Here is a 17565-nt window from a genome sequence, read left to right as displayed (position 1 = left end):
TGTGAGAAGACTGAGCAGCACTTTCCCCTACCAGCACCCTTCATACGCCACGTTCTGTTCCCAAACATAACAGCACCAGCTCCAGACAGCTGAGGAAACGTCCCTGTGTGTGCATCTGGTCCACGTTATATAAGTTTTATGCTTGGCCCTTTGTCAGTATCTACCTTTAGTTCTTCCCCAGTGGACACACTCATGGTCAAGAGAAGAAAGTCCTTCATGTAGCACTGAAGAAGTTCTTGCTGCTGCTCTCCACTGAAATGGGCAAGAAACTTGCCCAGAGGAGTCTGCTGAAAGATTTCTACTAACTTCTTTGACAGTTCTGTAGAGAGGAAACCAAAGAATGGCCTGAAGTGAGACTCTCCATCATGACTGTTCCCTTATATCCAAAAGAGCTTCACAGTGAAGGAGCAGGTGTGCAGTGAATAGTAACAGTGAGTGTGGGTCTGTGGACTGGAGTCCACGGACAAAGGAAATAGTCACTGTCTTGACACTTAAGGTATTTTTTCAGTGGAATAAAATAAAGAAAGGCAGAATCAATGTTAAATTTAGGTCACAAACAGCCAAGCTAGCCCCAAAAGGAAAAAAATGATCTGAGATAGATGGAGGTTTATATTGCACATTTATACATCATAACATATTTCAAGAACTCCAGGGTCCAAGTAAATTAGCCGTGAGTCACTGCTCTTAAGGGGCTGGGGTCACAGACTACTCAAAGCAGAAAGGACAGGCTTCTAGTGGACAGGGTGCCTGCCCTCAAACCGCATGCTATCATAGAAAAGCAGGGTCAGTTAGGGTATTGCCCTGAAGAAAGGCAACACCTCTCATCAGGAGAGAGACTGCTTCCCGTTTGTTCAGAAAAAAATGGCAGAATGCTGTCCTAGAAAAATAAGTTCACCTTGAGTGTTTTGACCAATATAAGTAAATGTTGAAAAGATTATTTCATGTATGAAAGATGACGTTCCCAAAAATGTTGTGTTATCTTTGATTGATCTGGACTATGGCTAAACTCCTTGGCATCTGGCAACAGAGCCCAGGGCCATGCCTGGAGTGTGACTCAGGAGGTGCTGGCAGTGCAGTAGTGAGAGAGTGGGGGGTACTCTAGGTTCTGGTGTTTCCCGAGAGAGGCTTAACTGGGGGCATCTCCTGAGTCTGGTGCCCTGGCTTACAAAAGCCTCAGAATGTGAATGATCAACTTGTAGCGGTAACAGTCCTCATCCTGCCAGAACATGTCCCAGTTCGCCATATCCCTGGTCATCATGGCATCACGGCATTGCCTCATAGGCTCCTTTTGCCAAGGATCAAAGGCTTCTGATACCTGTTGGCAACTTTCTCTTACCCAGAAGAAACTTTGTTGTTGTTGTTGTTTTTGAGTTGGAGTCTCACTCCATTGCCCAGACTGGAGTGCAGTGGCTACTCCCAGCCACTGCAGCCTCGACCTGCTGGGCTCCGGCGATCCTTCCGCCTCAGCCTTCCAAGTAGCTGGAACTACAGGCGCGCGCTACACACCCGGCTAATTTTTTGATTTATTGTAGAGATGAGGTCTCGCCTGCCCAGGCGGGTCTCGAACCCACGGGCTCAGGCAATTCACTCACCTCGGCCTCCCAAAGCACGGATTACAGGCTGAGCCACCAAGCCCGGCCTCAGAAGAAACTTTAAAGTGAAGGAATGACATACATTTGAGGCTATTCCACAAAGTGTTAAAACTACAAACTCCAAAATTAATCTTGTGATAGCAGGCCACCCATGTGTCTGCTTGTTTACTGCCAGGCATTCTCAGTGAAAGCTGATGCACCTGTGCTGAATCTGACATGTTTTGAGAGATGGCCTCACCTTCAGCGTCTGTGATGTACTGAGCCTGGACCCAAAGCTCTTCCAGGTAGTCCTTGATTCTCCAGCTGAATGGGACATCATTGGAAGCATTCTCTGACAGGGCCATGTAGTTCTGCACCATAATGTAGGACATCTCACTTTTAGGTCTGCAACAAAGCAAATGAGGGTAAGAATGTGGTTTGTGACATGTTGCTCAAAACACAAGAGAGGATCTGGCCCTGGTGCCAGTTCCTTTCAGGCCTCACAAACAGGGTGCTGAAAGGCTACAAAGACAGCTGCTGGTCTTTTTACAGCTCAAGGTTTCTGTTATGAAGGAACTAGGTGACTACCTCATGCAGTCAAAAACAAACCAAGGTTGGCAGGGGTCAAGTAAGTTGCCCCAAATCTTTGAGAGCACCAAGTCTTCTGGGGCCTGAACCTGTCCTTCTCTGATACCTCTTAATACAGAGCACATCTTCTGAGAGCAATTCTTTCTTTTATGAACACCAGCAGCACCTTGTCTTCTAAATAAGTGTTTCCATTGGCAACTCAAGAGTTCCATTTATTTATACATTCTTTCTTAACCTACATCCCAGAACTGGAGCCCCTGAAATCCAAAGTGGAAGTTTATGGGAGGCCTGTGGAGCTTAGTTCCACAGTATCAGGCCTAGGGAGGCTGTGCAGCCCTGACCGTGGAATGAGAGACAGAAAAGGGAACACAGATCCAGCGGCTCTCCTGAGTGCAATTTCTCTGCTATACACAGAGTTGAGTCTGGCTATTTTAACTGCAACAGGCATTCTGAAAGCAGGAAAATGAGGAGAGTAGAGATGAAACAAAGATTTCTCAGAATTTCAGTAAACTTCCTTTTGTTACCATAATGTCATCATCCTCTAGGCTGCAGAAAGAGCCCATATCAGTGTTATTCTAAAGACAACAGCTGTACTTCATCAAATGCTAGGGAGCGCATATTCAAAGTGTTGCTATGTTATGAATTTTTTTCCCTTCTCATAAGAAAGCATTTTATTCACCTTGCATTATTCATCACAAGAGGAATGTTCAGAAGCTTAGTATCACTGAAAATAAACATCCAAAGGTCTCTTGCCCAGGGTGGAGAATCTGGCCTGGTCAGTAGCTCGAGGTTGCCATCTCTGTCAATGAAAGATATCATGCTTGCCAGAAGAGGGGTGACAGCACCTTGCACCCGCTTCCAGAGGGTGTGCCTGCAGCATAGGAGAGAGACGGGGCCCATGTCCATTCAGAGGAAGCATTGTGGGAGTGTCTGCCATCTTTTAACATTTTGTTCCTTCTTGAGCATTAACAAAACATCTAGTCTACCAATTACCAAACTATAGCTATGGCAATACATGGAAATTTACATCATTTTTAAGTACTAGAAAAGAGACTCACAAATGAAAATGTGCAAGGTTAGAGGCAGAATTGGAATGGAATTTAAATTTACATCTAATAAACTGTAAGGAGGTCACTGAAAAGGTGAAATAATATTTGTTTTATTTTTTCAGCTAATTATTTTCCAGAACAAGTCATCTAGGTTCTATAGAGAAAATAGTGACCAATTCATTTGGAAAAAAACATTAGTTGTGGATAGAATATAATAAAGATGAAGATACTCCATATCTTTAAAATAAAAAAAACAATAAAGATGAAGACATCAAAATAAATTCATCCTAGATCAAGTTAAATAGGAGAGCACATGTTTGCCTAGAACTTAAGTTTTTGTTGTTGCTGATGATTTTGTATACTAGATCTGGGTATTTTATAGATAGGTAATTAACTACATTACATTTTGTTATATATACACATATAATCATATAAAACTTTAGAATTCGTTTCAAAATTCTTGTGGTCAAGGATAAGAATTACTAGGTGATTAGTGCTGGGAAAAAAAACAAAGGCTCTATTTGAAAAGAATATTAAAAAAACCATTTTTAAAAAAGTATACAATACACAGGAACCTGGCAAGAATTTAAAAATATCTAATGAGAAAAAAAAGCATGCCACTGATCAAGATCACTTGATTTAAGGAAAAACACCAAACTAGAAAAAGGGAGAATGGTAAAAGCTGACCACAGGGAGGGATGGGAAAGCTGCTGAGCGTCATCCCACTGTATCTGGAGAGGGGTACAGAGGTGAGGAATGGGAAGGAAAGACCCAAAGAGTTGTTTAACCCTGAGAGCAAATAACAAGTCTAAAAACACAATGTTCACGTGAAGTGAGCTGGTCACCAAGTCTTGTAACAGCCGACCAGCAGGCTCTGGAAGCACCACTGGCCCCACAACAGGTGGACTGAATGGCTATGGTTCTGTTCACCAGAGTCAGCTGTGCAGACCTTGCTGGCAATCACTGAATGAGATAAGCCAGGTCTCAGTGCTGCAGGAACAGCTCAGCAGGGAAGAAGGAGGTCTGTAGTTCTGAACATCTGGCAAGCCAAGGAAGTTCAGTGACCCAGAGGTGGCAAAAGGGGAGAAAGGAATTAAGGATTTTAAAAAGCATTAATAAAATCCATAAGGAGTACCCAAGGGAAGTTAAAATATTTCTACTAGGTCCACATCTGACCGTCTAAAATTCCTTCAGAAGGTTTAACTAGGAAAAAAATGAAGGATAACTAGAGAGAAAAAAATAGAAATCAGAAAAGTTCCTACTATGACGAATAAGCATCAATAAGCTCACCCTTTCCAGTTCCCTCCGTCTGGTTCTTTCCCATATTCCCCTCTGGCTGACCACACAAGGCATTATGCCTAAAGTGAGTCAAATCATAGTCACAGGAGGTTAGAGTGAAGGGGTGAGTCCTGAGCAAAGCTCTAAGTTTTACAGAAAAAGAACCGTGTGCAATAAATGATACTCCTGGGTTCTATTTCTGTAATTATCACATCAAGTAGTATGACTGGGAAAATAATTTTTGTTCCCTTAAGTTATTAAAAATAGCATTTCTCTCTATGGTTTATAACATGCTAATAAATATTCTACAGAATATTTATTAGAACAGATGTGCTTTTTTAAAAAAGTTTTTATATGAAAAATTTTAAACATGCACAAAAATAGAGAAAAGAGTCCAACAAACCCCCATATAACCAGATTCATTTTGTGTTCTTTGGGGAAAAATATATAGCTCTGAATTGCTCAGAGGTTTAGAAAGAAGCATCTTGGCCTCCTTTCCTTCCGTGGCTGGAGAAGATTTCTGCATGCAACTCCCATCACTGCTGCCATACTGACACCACGCATGTTTCCTTTAGTCACCAGTACCTGAATGTGCCTGCCTCCTGGAGAGCATCCTGATTCGAAGCTTCCCTGACTACCCACTCCTTCAGACTATTGAACTGGTTCTCTTCTTGCTTCTTTAAAAGAATATAAAGGCGCATCTTGGATACCCACAAGAAAGAGGCTGTAAAAAAGGCAGAAGAGACCCACATTCAGCATGTCCATGGGCACTGAGTTTTAGGTGCTGCAGTGCTTTCAACCTACTCCTCCAGTAAGGGAAGTCCTTTGGCCAGGCCAATTCTAGAGCAAAATCGAGAGATGCTCTTAAGATTCCTGCTACGTCAGCTGCTTCTGCTGAGCTGCAGGAAAAACCTGAAAGGGCATTCCCTCAGCATTCAGTGTAATGATTCACACCCCCAGGGAAGAACCTGCACTAAGACAGGAGCAAGAAGGGAGGTGGGATTCATACCGCTGCATTCATCATCATCATTTAAGAGGCTGAGAAGAACTGTGACTCTCCTCATGCTACGCTTGCAGCTCTCATTCTGGTCTCTGAGCATGCCCACAGCGCTTTGCACACAGCTTCTCAGCAGTCTGGTGGTGTCCAGGACCTACAGTTATGGAGGAGCCAGTCAAATCTTCTATTGCTGCCATTTACATGGTGGGTAAAAGCCAAACTCCCCACATGAGCTGATGATCTCAATGCAACATGCAGGAAGCACAGAGGGCAGCCTTTGTGGACAAAGATTAGACACCACACCTGCCATCTGCTGGTGCATATACCTTCAACCCACTCTCTGACAGCCAACTTTAAGATAGTCACTTATGTGGGGGAAGAGAGATATTAGCCTAACCCCTGTACAGTTGCATCGACTCCTATCCTAGTAGAAAAGTATAAACATGCAGCTCAGATGTGTCACCCAGCAGCATATGGGGAGGTCCAAAGAACTAGAACTTACATCATTGCCCCTCAGTGCAGAAGTGTTGTTTTCTGTCTTCTCAGAACTTTCTGTTTCCATGTCCATCTCTGCCATCTTTTCTGATCTGCTAGACTCTGTTTCCATCGCTTCCTCACAGTTGTCTTCTGTCCCATGTCCTATCTCCACTGCAATCAAAGCAAACATGATCACATTACCACTCGGAAGGTGGAATGGGAAGTGCTAGTGCTTAGGCTCCAACTGTCCAGGCTTCCTCTGCCCCCAGCTCCAGTGGTGGGTCCCCAGAGAAGAGGATGCTGTCACAAAGATCACCCACTCTATGGCCACCCCTTCCTTTCAGCTTACTCTGAGGGTGATACAGGAAGCAGGGCAGCAAGCTCACATGTTCTGTAGGTGTTCCTGCTATGGTCCTACCCACTCACAAAGATCCACTTCTGCAGGTGGAAATGCTACCTTGTGCTTGGCTGTGGTGCTCTATGAGTCACTAGTCCCACAAATGTGTCCCCAAGCTCCTGCTGAGGTTACAAAAGCATGGCAGACATACCGTCCGGCACCAAGTGCTTCAGCACTTCACACCTACTGTCTACACTTCCACCACCTGTGTCCCCTGAGACTCCACCTCGTGACTCATGCTCAGGCTTGTCTTCTGGCTTGAACAGCTGGCTGATGGTGACACTCTGAAGTTTAGTAACATCCGAGACCATGACTGTGGATGTCCGGAGGTCGTCAATGTGCACAGACTGCCATAGCCCTGTGAAGAATAAAGCCACCCAGAATCTTTTCATGACTTTTCTGGTTTCTTCTTCTGAGTTGTAAGCAGGAGTACACTACACATTCTGATTTTTAATTACATTGCTGCTAAATAAATGCCTGGTATTCTAAGGCCTAAACCCTTGAATGTACTTGTAGAGAAACCACCTGACCTATTATATATATATCAACAACTTTAACATAAAATCAGCCAAGGCGAGTGGACTGCCTGAACCCAGGGGTTTGAGACCAGGCTGTACACCTTGGCAAGACCCTGTCTCCACAATAAATAAAAAATTAGCTGGGCATGCTAGTGTGCGACTGTAGTTCCAGCTACTTGGAAGACTCAGGCGGAAGGATCGCCAGAGCCCAGCAGGTCGACGTGGCCGTGAGCATGCCACTGCACTCCAGCCTGGGCAACAGAGGGAGACTCCAACTCAAAAAAAAAAATCAGTTTTAGGTCCTAAAATAACAGACTTGTGAGCGATACGTCTGTGATTCTTTTATATGTGTTATATTTGCTGTGTCATGATTAGTCAAGGGCATGAGATTCTGGCAAGGTCTGCCTTCTATTATCTATGCAGTTATTAGAGTAAACTTCCTATTTCTAGAATATCAATTTTCCTATATAACAAATAGTTGGTGACCATTCCTCAGAAAAAAAAGATTTGAAAACAGCACCCTCCCAAAACAGGTATAAAGTCTCAGTACATTCATGAGAGTGTCAGGAATCTCTTCTCTGTAACATCTATATAATAAGAGGTAAAAGCCAGAGGGACTAATCAAGTGTTGTTTGCCTACAAGTAAATAAAGGAAATGCTATGCATTGCAGCATCAAGTCTCAAGATTAGTGATTTTAATAGTAATCAGTGGTAAGAAGTCTGATTGTATCTGAAAAAAACATTGTTGAGATTAACATTAGTATTCTAATTTCAGACTTGTATAACACAGGACTCAAACATTATTTAAATAAAACTGAAAACATTATTTAAGTAAATACATTCACTAATATTTTGGTCCTACCTCCATGGAATCCCACATATGATGTTCCACTTCCCATCCGGGACAGTTTTGTGATGAAGTAGACTAAAATGGAGTCCTCATTTCCTTGTATCTTATTGATTTCATTTATAACAGAATATCTATTTTAAAAACATAGAAATCAAAATGAAACGAGCAAATAAATCAAAGTTGTGCAGTTGCTGAAGGGTGCCATTGGAGCTGTGGTTCAGTCTCACAGTCTCTCATTCTGATTGTTTTACATAAATTTCACACTCCCGTGTGACTGTGATTTATTCTTTTACGAGAGGATGAGAAGTCCTCTTAGTAGGCTTCCCCCTTCCCCTCTCCCTGTGTCTCTCTGCTTTGAAGTGGCATTCCTTTATTGACCAGAAACCCTATCTTGTACTCCTCGGTGGGCTTGTCCTGATGCAACTAAAGGTGAGGCTAGCTGAACTTTCATTTCTTTCTGTCTTTATTTTTTCTTTTAGAGATGGTTGATTGCCCAGACTGGTCTTGAATGCCTGGCCTCAAGCGATCCTTGTACCTCATCTTCCCTAGTCTCTGGGATTACAGGAGTGAGGCACCATGTCATTTTAAGAAAGAGTTTTGGGCACAGTGTAATTCCTCTCAGATGACCAACAGTCAAAGCCAGTGTCCTGCTGGGATCTAACTCAGCCATGAAATGAAATATGGCATCCAATGCTTTTAAAAGGCCCAGAAATCACTTTTTCTTTAACATTAAGTAAAAAGGGAACATAGTTAATTCTAATAGTATCAATTTCCCCTACAAACACTATTCAAATGTCCAATAAATTTGAAAGCATCTATACACTCTTATTGCCCTTGAAATTGCAATAAGTTCAAATTATAATTTAAAATTAATAATTATCAAAACACGTCTGCAAACATATGATTCAAGGATGTCCTTTTATATCTTTTTTAATAGTCTGTTATTTACGCTTGCATTTTATATTGGTATTAGTTTTTTTTTTTTGTCTCTTCTTCAATTTCTGTAGTTCATGTTTGGGAGAATGAGAAGAAATAATTTTTTTAATTTTTACTTCTATATTTATTATAGTACTATACTGTTTTCAGGGAAGAAATGCTTTAGGAGTGCCTGAATAAGTTTTGGGTTTCCTATGTCGCTTCTGAGAAAATACTAAAAACATACTTAGCTGAGGCAATGAGCTGAGCACTGTGAATGCCATCTTCAAAATCGGTCTGAATGATGAGGATTTTACATCTGGCTGTTTTAGTTAAGCAATTTCTGAAAGAAAAAGGAAATTATTCAAGTGAGTTCTCTGTCCTAAAAAGTGAATAACAGAATGCTCCAAAGTGATGAGAAATTTAAAGGCTACATAGAAAACACTATTCAGTTGAGATTTTCTTCTATAAGGTGAACAGACAATCCAGTGGACAGGGAAAAAAAAACCCAATACATGCTTTCTAATGAGAGATGAGGACATGGTTTCAGAGAAGGACATTATGACAGGTACTGCACTGCAGAACATAACAGAAGTGAGAGGAACACTTGGAGACTTCACCTACAGTCCTCACAGTCACGTGTCCTCAGTGTTCATTAACCAGTACTGGCACTACAGCCATACAAATGAAAAGCACCACGGTCAGGACTGGGGTAGAAGGGGAAGAAGACAGAGAACCTCACCGAACTTCTTTCAGGAATGAGTACTCAGTGTCAAACTGTTGCAGCCACAGGATTGTGGGTCTTGATGCCCTGCCTGTGACCTCTGATTCTAAAATCTCACAGTCGTGACTTGTTAGCAGTCTGGAGAAAGTGGTGATCTACAAAGTTAGGAAATGCAAATTATTTGCCAGAATTCAAGTAAAGGTTGCATGTCTGCTAGGCTTAGATGCCAGAAACACGAGGATAATCCGTTGATATCTTTTATGAGCTCAGCATTGTGCAATTGGTATATAGACAGAAAATAATCCAAACCCAAGGGAGTTTGCAAAACCCAAGGCAGTGCTGAGGCAGAGAATCTACAAGATCAAAAGGTATCAAGACTTCACCCTGCCCCAGAGATGCCTTAATCTCCTAGATGCCAATGTCTCATCCCACTTTGGTCCCTGCTTGAGATTCTCATGTTCCTTTAAAGCTCAGCCCAAATGCCATTTCTTAGTCAGAGTCTCACTCTGTTGCCCAGGATGGAGTGCGGTGGCATGCTCTCAGCTACCACAGCCTCAACCTGCTGGGCTCAGGAGATCCTTCCACCTTAGCCTTCCAGGTAGCTGGAACTACAGGTGTGTGCCATCACACCTAGCTAATTGTTTTATTTATTGTAGAGATGAGGTCTTGCCAAGTTGCCCAGGCTGTTCTCAAACCCCTGAGCTCAGGCAATTCTCTTGCCTCTGCCTCCCAAAGTGCTGGGATTACAAGCATAAGCCCCCATGCCTGGCTGCCATTTCTTCTTGTAATTTGGCTTCAGGCTTTAAGATGCATAGTAGTCAGTGTCACTCCCTTTCCCCAGTGTTAGCAATTCTCCTTTACTATGGATGACACACCATAGTGCAAAGCAAAACATTCCGTAAGGCCTACTGATGGTTCTCGAAGCCCCATCTCCGGGTCTGGCCTTACCACTGAGCTTCAGATTCCTACCTCCAGCTGCACGACAGACATCAAAAGGTGTCGCAAATGGACTTTACCATCTCCCACCCTCGGCCAAAACCTGTGACTTGTTCCTGGATTATCTGTCATGATTAAGCAAACCTCCAGTCATCTAAGGAGGAGTCCAGGGAGTCGTCCCTAGACTCCTCCAGGCTTAGCCCTGCTGTGGAGTGTAATTAGCCCTGCCAATCTGCATCCTAACTCTTTCCCAGTTCCATCTGCTCCTCTCCTTTGTACTGTTCCAACAGCTTCCCTCCTGGCTTTTCTGTTCCACAACAGTCAGATTCTTCTTATTGCCCAGGCAGTGAGACCCGTCTGAACACACATTCCTCCATCGCCCCCTCTGTTAAGCAAAGATGGAGCTCCACAGTGCCGCCAGGCCCTCTGAAAATTGTCTCCAACCGCACCCCAGCCCCATGCCTCAACACTCACAGCCTGGAACTCCAAGCTGTCCGCAGTCCCCGAGGTCTCCTGTACAGATGGTGCTGTTTTACAACTAAACACATCTGCTCACAGAAAGCCCTCTGCCTAGGCGGGTCTCGAACCCATGGGCTCAGGCAATCCACTCACCTCAGCCTCCCAAAGGTGCGGGATTACAGGCTGAGCCACCGAGCCTGGCTAAAGTGCTACTTTCAGCACCGAGCACTGCATAGAAATAGGTGGCCAAAGACTGGTTAACTGAACCTACATAAATACTTGTTCTCCTCACACTTAACATGGAGAACCAACAGTCTCAACACAGCCATTTAAGATCGCTACCCACACAATGGAAAACCATGTTGACTTTTGACACAAAGGAAAGAGGTGAAAGAGGATAGGGTACAACAGTAGAAAGAAAATCACCTCTGTGAAGATGACATGGTGTTCCAGGTCAGCCACCTGCAGGTGAGCCTGAAGGAAATCTGCAAAGGAATTGTGCTGCTGCTTGTAATAGTATTCCCGCGACAGGGACTGTGCCACAAACATGCCCAGGGAAGAGGCACTCAGCCGGATGACGGCATCGGGCGTGGCGCAATTCAGTAGGACCAACTTAGCCTCTTCAGACACCTTCTGGTAAAGTTCCTCAGTCAAGTCCCTAGGGCCTTGTCTCTCTAGGACCTGCAACACCACGGAGGCACAGGCATCAGAGTGGTAGCCAATGAAGGCGTCAGCGGGGCTGTAATTGTGTTTGCCTAGCAAGTGTTCTAACTTCATATCGATGAATTTCCCCACCCACAGCTTAAGCGCGTCCACGATGCTCTTTTGCCACTTCTCCAGCACAGTGTGGATATCCAGATAGTGCTTCTCCAGCCGGTTGATGAGGGGGATGGGAAAGTGTCTGTACACGACATCTTTCTCTTCAATGACTATCAGGCGGAAGTCCGGGTGAACCCGACATTTGACACGATGGGTCCCCAGACCGAGGTCCACATACTTCTGACCCCCCAGGTAAACGTAGTACTGGTTGAGCGCGTCATAGAGGCTCTCATAGAGGTTCTGCAGGTTGAGCAGCAGTACCATCTTGCCTGTCTCCATGCAGATCTTCACTCGGTTGATATTTCTGCAGATCTGGGTGTACTCTTGATCCCTGGGAAAACCGGAACCAAAAATAACCTCCGGCTGCTGTTCCTCACTGAAGAACGTCTGCTGCAGGATCTGCAGGGCCACATAGTTTTTGGTCAGCACAAGTAAATAGCGGGACTCTGCTTCTTCCAGCTCTCCATCTGAATCCTGAAGAGTCCCGAAAATGTTCTGCTTGATCAGCTGCATGGTGCTCACTTCTTCCGAGCACTTTGCCTCAGGCAAACTGGCTGTAAAAATGTCCAAAGCATGGATGTCATCTTTGCCGCTGAAGTTCCGAAGGACAGCCTGTGCAATATCTTGTGGGGAAGGCTTTTTGTTAGAAGCTTTTGCTGTGGCAAAGACCATTTTGATGAGGCTGTAGTAGTCACGAAGCCCAAAGAATTCCTTGTCTTGGCTCTTACATACCGTTTCATAGGCTCTGGCAAAGGAACCAAAGTACCCTTGGATTCTGTCTTGAACGAGGCTGTCTGAAGAGCAGATCCCCTTGGCACTCTCTATGAGCTCTTTCTTGTTGGGACTGCCACGTGACACAAAAATGCCCCGGTTCATCTTGGCAGGATCGAGGGCCCAGTTGGAAATGCCCACGAAGCCAACTTTTTTGTGCGGGGCGGGATCATCTTCAATGCACCCATCTTCCAGCAGTGGGTGCAGAGCCTTCAGAGGCATTTTGGGTGAGTCTTCTGCCAGTCCAACCTCATCTAACACCACCACCGAGACATACTGCTGCAGGTCCTTCCCCTGCTGAAAGCGGGCACACTGCTTAAAAGTGCCTATGATGCCTTGGGGGGTGGAATGTGGGCTGCACTGGAACGACACCAGATGGACCTGCTTCAGGCTCCGGAAGAGATCTGAGTGGGCAGCCTGGCCTTGCATGGCTTCTGCCACAATGGTCTTGGCAAGAGATTTGGAGCTGCCAGGTTTCCCCACCAGGAAGAGGGGAATCTTAAGCTCAATGCAGATAACCATCATGAAGACATTCTCCTTCAAAGCCAAGTTCCTGGCAATGGTTTTCCTCAGAGGCACACCATTCAGAAAAAGATCCTGTGTTTGAGTTATTTCATCCAGAATAACCTTGCTATCATTATATGGTTTTGGAAAGAACCTGGAAATGGCTTTCCGATAGGAGTCTTTCTTTTCTAAAGAGGCATGATAACACACCCCAATGGCCAGCACCAGGGACCAGAGGACAGGATCTCTCTCAAAGTGACTTTTGCTGATGCTGGACTCACAGAGAAAGGACTGTAGCTGTAATAAGAGCATCTCGCTGTGATTGTAAAACCATGTGAACACTTTCACACAGCGCTCCACATCCCTGAGGCTGACAAAACTGCATTCGTTTTCTCTTTTCCTCATGAAACCCTGAGAGGCAGAAAGCACTTCTGTGATCACATGAGTCTCATTTTGATCTAGGCAGATGGAGTCAACTAGTCTCTGGACAATCTGCTGTATGTAGAGCTTTTCAGCAATGTCATTCAGTTGTCCAAAGTCCCACACCAGAGGAATCAGGCTCGGGGGCAGAGCATGGACTCGGTACACTAGCTGCCTCAGAGGAATGGAGCCCAGCCTGTCGGCCGTCTCCTCTGCACTGACCCTATAACCCAAACCGGCTGCCTCCAAACGGCAGATCATCTCCTCAGTGTGCTTCCTGTAAGGGTTGCAGGCTGCTATGATATGCAAGCCAGAGTTCTTAGCCAGGGGCTGGCCATCCACCGTACAGTCACACAGGACTTCTTTGATACAGCTTATGGCTTCTGTTGTGTTGGCTTCATCAAAGAACAAGATGGTGTCCAACCCATGTTGGTCCTTATTAAAGAAGGCAAGTTTTTCAGCCTTTGTGACTTTGGTGTATATCATATCTGCAGTCGTTCCTCCATGTACCTTGACCAGCTTTATAGTGTCAGCATCAACACCCCCACGACGCAGGTCGCTAAGGAATTTAATAAGCCTGGTTTTCCCACAGCCAGTTTCTCCCATGATGATAACTGGGATCCCACACCGGAAGCGCATTTCAATGGCAAGGATCTTAAGCATATTGTCTGTTGTGAGCTCATATGTTTCATCAGGGTCAATGGGCCACTGAATCCCTAAGGCTAGGCAGAGCCTTTCAAGTTTCTCATGTCTGGGCAGGTTATCAAAGTCAATATTGAAGGGCACCCTCTGAAGCGATAGCCCCTTATACAGGTCCATGGTCATGACGTCTTTCTTGATTACCCTCCCATTCAAGTGATTGATGGCGTCAACACTGCCATTCTTGTTGGGCTGTAGATGGAAGCCTATGAACGTCATGGACGTATGGTCATTATTAAAGAAAACATATGGGTGGGGCTCTGACTCCCATCTCTTTCGCAGAGAAAAAGGGGCTAAATCTTCTTCCTTAACCCCATCCATGGTGACCATGTGCTTGCCTGGGCTTTGGTCAGAGGTGTGAAGTGTTGGAGTGGCAAAATCTCTTGCCATAAAAATCATGAAGGTCACCACAAAGTTCTTGAAGCCCCTCAGTGTGTCTCCAGTAAAATCTGAATTGCAGAAGAGCGAGGCCTCACAATCTCTGAGCTGGTAATTCAGGAACTGAGCAAAGTTCCGAAGCTCTGACCAGGATGGGTTTATTACCCCACAGTAAATCAGGAAATGTTGGAGGCATTCCTCTGGGGTACCTTCAATAGAGTCTTTCTGGTATTGAAACATGTCTAGGTTTTGATTTTGATGAAATCGTCTTAAATACTGGTAAGGTCTTTGGAAAGTTTCACTGCAGAACTCTCTCTGATCCATCCCAGGGTCTGTGTAGCTCCTTATGGGTGTCAGTTCCATGTCTATAACTTCTTTGGGAGGTCTACAGGTGACTTTTGGGAAGATATCAAGAAAACTGAACTGGGGGACACGTGCATTCTGGAAAGGAGACATAACATGGTTACAATCAAACTCCTTAAAAAAAAGCTTTTACGTTTTAACCCTCCATGTGGTCTACATTGGATGGACCTTTATGAAAAAAAAAATAACTAAATATATGTAGCTTTCTGTATACCCTTGTTTTTATACAGGGTATCTTTTGTACATTAAGGTATTATGGAAGCTGAAAATGAGAGCCAAATTCTTAATCAGGAAGTTCTTTTCTTTTTTTTTTTTTTTGAGTTAGAGTCTCACTCTGTCTCCTAGACTGGAGTGCAGTGGCCGCTCCCAGCCACCACAGCCTCGACCTGCTGGGCTCCAGCGATCCTTCCGCCTCTGCCTTCCAAGTAGCTGGAACTACAGGTGCGCGCTATCACGCCCGTCTAATTTTTTGATTTATTGTAGAGATGAGGTCTCACCAAGTTGCCCAGGCGGGTCTCGAACCCGCAGGCTCAGGCAATCCACTCACCTCAGCCTCCCAAGGTGCGGGATTACAGGCTGAGTCACCGAGCCCGGCTAGGAAGTTATTTTCTAACCCAAATTCCCAAAATGACATTTCTCTGTTAAGCGTGTGTGTGTGTGTGTTTGTGTGTCACAGCTGGGATTGACACTGAACATACAGCATGAAGCCTGAATTGAACAGACAAATTTAAGATGCTGCTAATTAACAGAAGAGCAGTTTTATTCCAGACATTATTTAAAAATAAGTTTAAAGTTGAACTTTTCTTTACCAACACCACACTCAGCTGCTTTACTAAGGTAGAAGTGTGAAATCACCAAAATGTATTACCCCACTCCAGTAAGAAAGAACTAAAGACCCTCCCATACCACATGAAAATACCCCACAATACAGACCAATGTTGAAGACCTCTTTGGCCGTACCGAATTCCTTTCCAGGATTTCAATGATATATAAATGACATGGGTTCCGAAGCCACATTTTCCCATTTACATCCATTAAGTACTGTAAAATGAGGAGTTTGAAAAGGAACACCCAAATTCCAGTCTGCACCTAAAGACAGAATCACATGGGTGTGTAAATATACAAAATGATGATGATGACTCTCCCATCCCTAAGAATCCTCTTATTTTGTTCTTTGATAGAATGATACTGATTTTTTTTTTTTAGTTGGGGTCTCACTCTCGTCACCCAGGCTGGAGTGCAGTGGTACACTCATGGCCATTGCAGACTCGACCTTCTGGGCTTAGGCAATCCTTCCACTTCAGCCTTCCAAGTAGCTGGAACTATAGACACACGCCACCATGCCCAGCTAGTTTTTGTGATTTATTGTAGAGACAAGGTCTCACCAAGTTGCCCAGGCTGGTCTCGAACCTCCAGGCACAGGCAATCCACTCACCTCAGCCTCCCAAAGTGCTGGGATTATAGGCTGAGCCACCACACCCAGCCGATACTGATCATTAATACAGCCGTGTGCATAACAACATAACATTTCCGTCAACAATAGACCACGTATATGAGGGTGGGCCCTTAAGATTACAATTTTTTACTGTACAGTAAAAAATTTCTATGTGTAGATTCACAAATACTTATACTGTGCTACAACTGCTGACACTATTCAATACAGTAACACACCATACAGGCTTGAAGCCTAGGAGCAATAGGCTGTACAATACAACCTGGGTGTGTAGTGGGCTATACATTTAGGTTTGTGTAAGTATACTCTATGATATTTACATAACAAGGAAATCACCTAACAAAACATTTCTCAGAACTTATCCCCATTGTTAAGGAAAGCAGGAGTCTACATATAGAAAGAAGAAATTATTTATATGGGGAGGAGCCAAACTAGGGTGTGGGAATTACGTCTTTATTGATGTGGCCATTAATGCAAGAGCACTTACTGAAGAGGTCACATCCAAGTGGAATATCATGGGTGTTTTCTGGTACTGTGCATCCAGGAAAGGCAGAAGGGAGCCCAGGACGTGGCTTTCATCCACCTGGGGGTCGATCAATCGAATCGTTTTTAGAGGTACCTTTTTCTTGCTTATCTTCATCATCTTCAGTTTGTCATGCAATCTCTTCACATAGAGAGACTTTCCTGTGACATTAAAATGTGGAAATTAGGTCCCAGTACTGTAAACAAAACAGTAAGGGAATCCAGAAAGATGTATTAGAAGTCCTTTTGGTGTAAAACTCAAAACTGATGCAACATGACATCAGATTGAAGAATACACTTTTGAACCTTCGTATTTCCCAGCTATCACCTAATCACTGTCCTTACCATGTGCCTGCTACTAATGACAGCAATCTAAGTACAGTCATGGGTTACTTTACAGGAATATGCTCTCAGAAATGCATCTGTAGGCACTTTTGTCATTGTATGCACATCACAGAGCGCACACACATAAACCTAGATGGTAGCACCGACAGTACACCTAAATTAGACGGCACAGCCTATTGCTTCTAGCCTACACACCTGGACAGGTTACTGTACTAAATACTGCAGTCAACTGTAACACAATGGTAAGTATTTGTGTATCTAAACATATCTAAATACAAAAAAAGTGACAGTAAAAAATATGATAAAAAAAGTGACAGTAGGCCGGACTCGGTGGCTCAGCCTATAATCCCAGCACTTTGGGAGGCCAAGGTGAGTGGCTTGCCTGAACCTGCGGGTTCGAGACTAGCCTGGGCAACTTGGCAAGACCTTGTCTCTATAACAAAATCAAAAATTAGCTGGGCATGGTAGTGCGTGCCTATAGTTCTGGCTACTTGGAAGGCTGAGGCAGAAGAATCGCTGGAGCCCAGCAGGT

The 17565-nt window shown here is 44.3% G+C and overlaps 1 protein-coding gene across 1 annotated transcript in view; it reads right to left on the bottom strand.

The window, feature by feature from the left end:
* Positions 1-164: 164 nt before the first annotated feature.
* The window catches only part of RNF213 (ring finger protein 213), a gene marked incomplete at its 3' end in the record, with an annotated part of 99569 nt that continues 82168 nt past the window's right edge, over positions 165-17565 (bottom strand). Inside the window, exons 26-39 of the mRNA XM_021710966.1 lie at positions 16654-16850; positions 15647-15802; positions 11186-14791; positions 9383-9519; positions 8888-8983; positions 7738-7856; positions 6579-6715; positions 5982-6126; positions 5785-5786; positions 5496-5637; positions 5072-5210; positions 2839-3030; positions 1831-1976; positions 165-319 (exon numbers count right to left, since the gene is read on the bottom strand). Coding sequence (XP_021566641.1) covers positions 165-319; positions 1831-1976; positions 2839-3030; positions 5072-5210; positions 5496-5637; positions 5785-5786; positions 5982-6126; positions 6579-6715; positions 7738-7856; positions 8888-8983; positions 9383-9519; positions 11186-14791; positions 15647-15802; positions 16654-16850 — 5369 coding nt within the window. The remainder of the gene's footprint in view (positions 320-1830; positions 1977-2838; positions 3031-5071; positions 5211-5495; positions 5638-5784; positions 5787-5981; positions 6127-6578; positions 6716-7737; positions 7857-8887; positions 8984-9382; positions 9520-11185; positions 14792-15646; positions 15803-16653; positions 16851-17565) is intronic.

The sequence above is a fragment of the Carlito syrichta genome, unplaced genomic scaffold (genome assembly GCF_000164805.1).
Source record: "Carlito syrichta isolate Samal-C Ts95f unplaced genomic scaffold, Tarsius_syrichta-2.0.1 Scaffold301768, whole genome shotgun sequence".
NCBI lineage: Eukaryota > Metazoa > Chordata > Mammalia > Primates > Tarsiidae > Carlito > Carlito syrichta.
The sequence above is the reverse complement of the archived record's forward strand: the minus strand, read 5'-3'. Positions and strand labels throughout refer to the sequence as shown.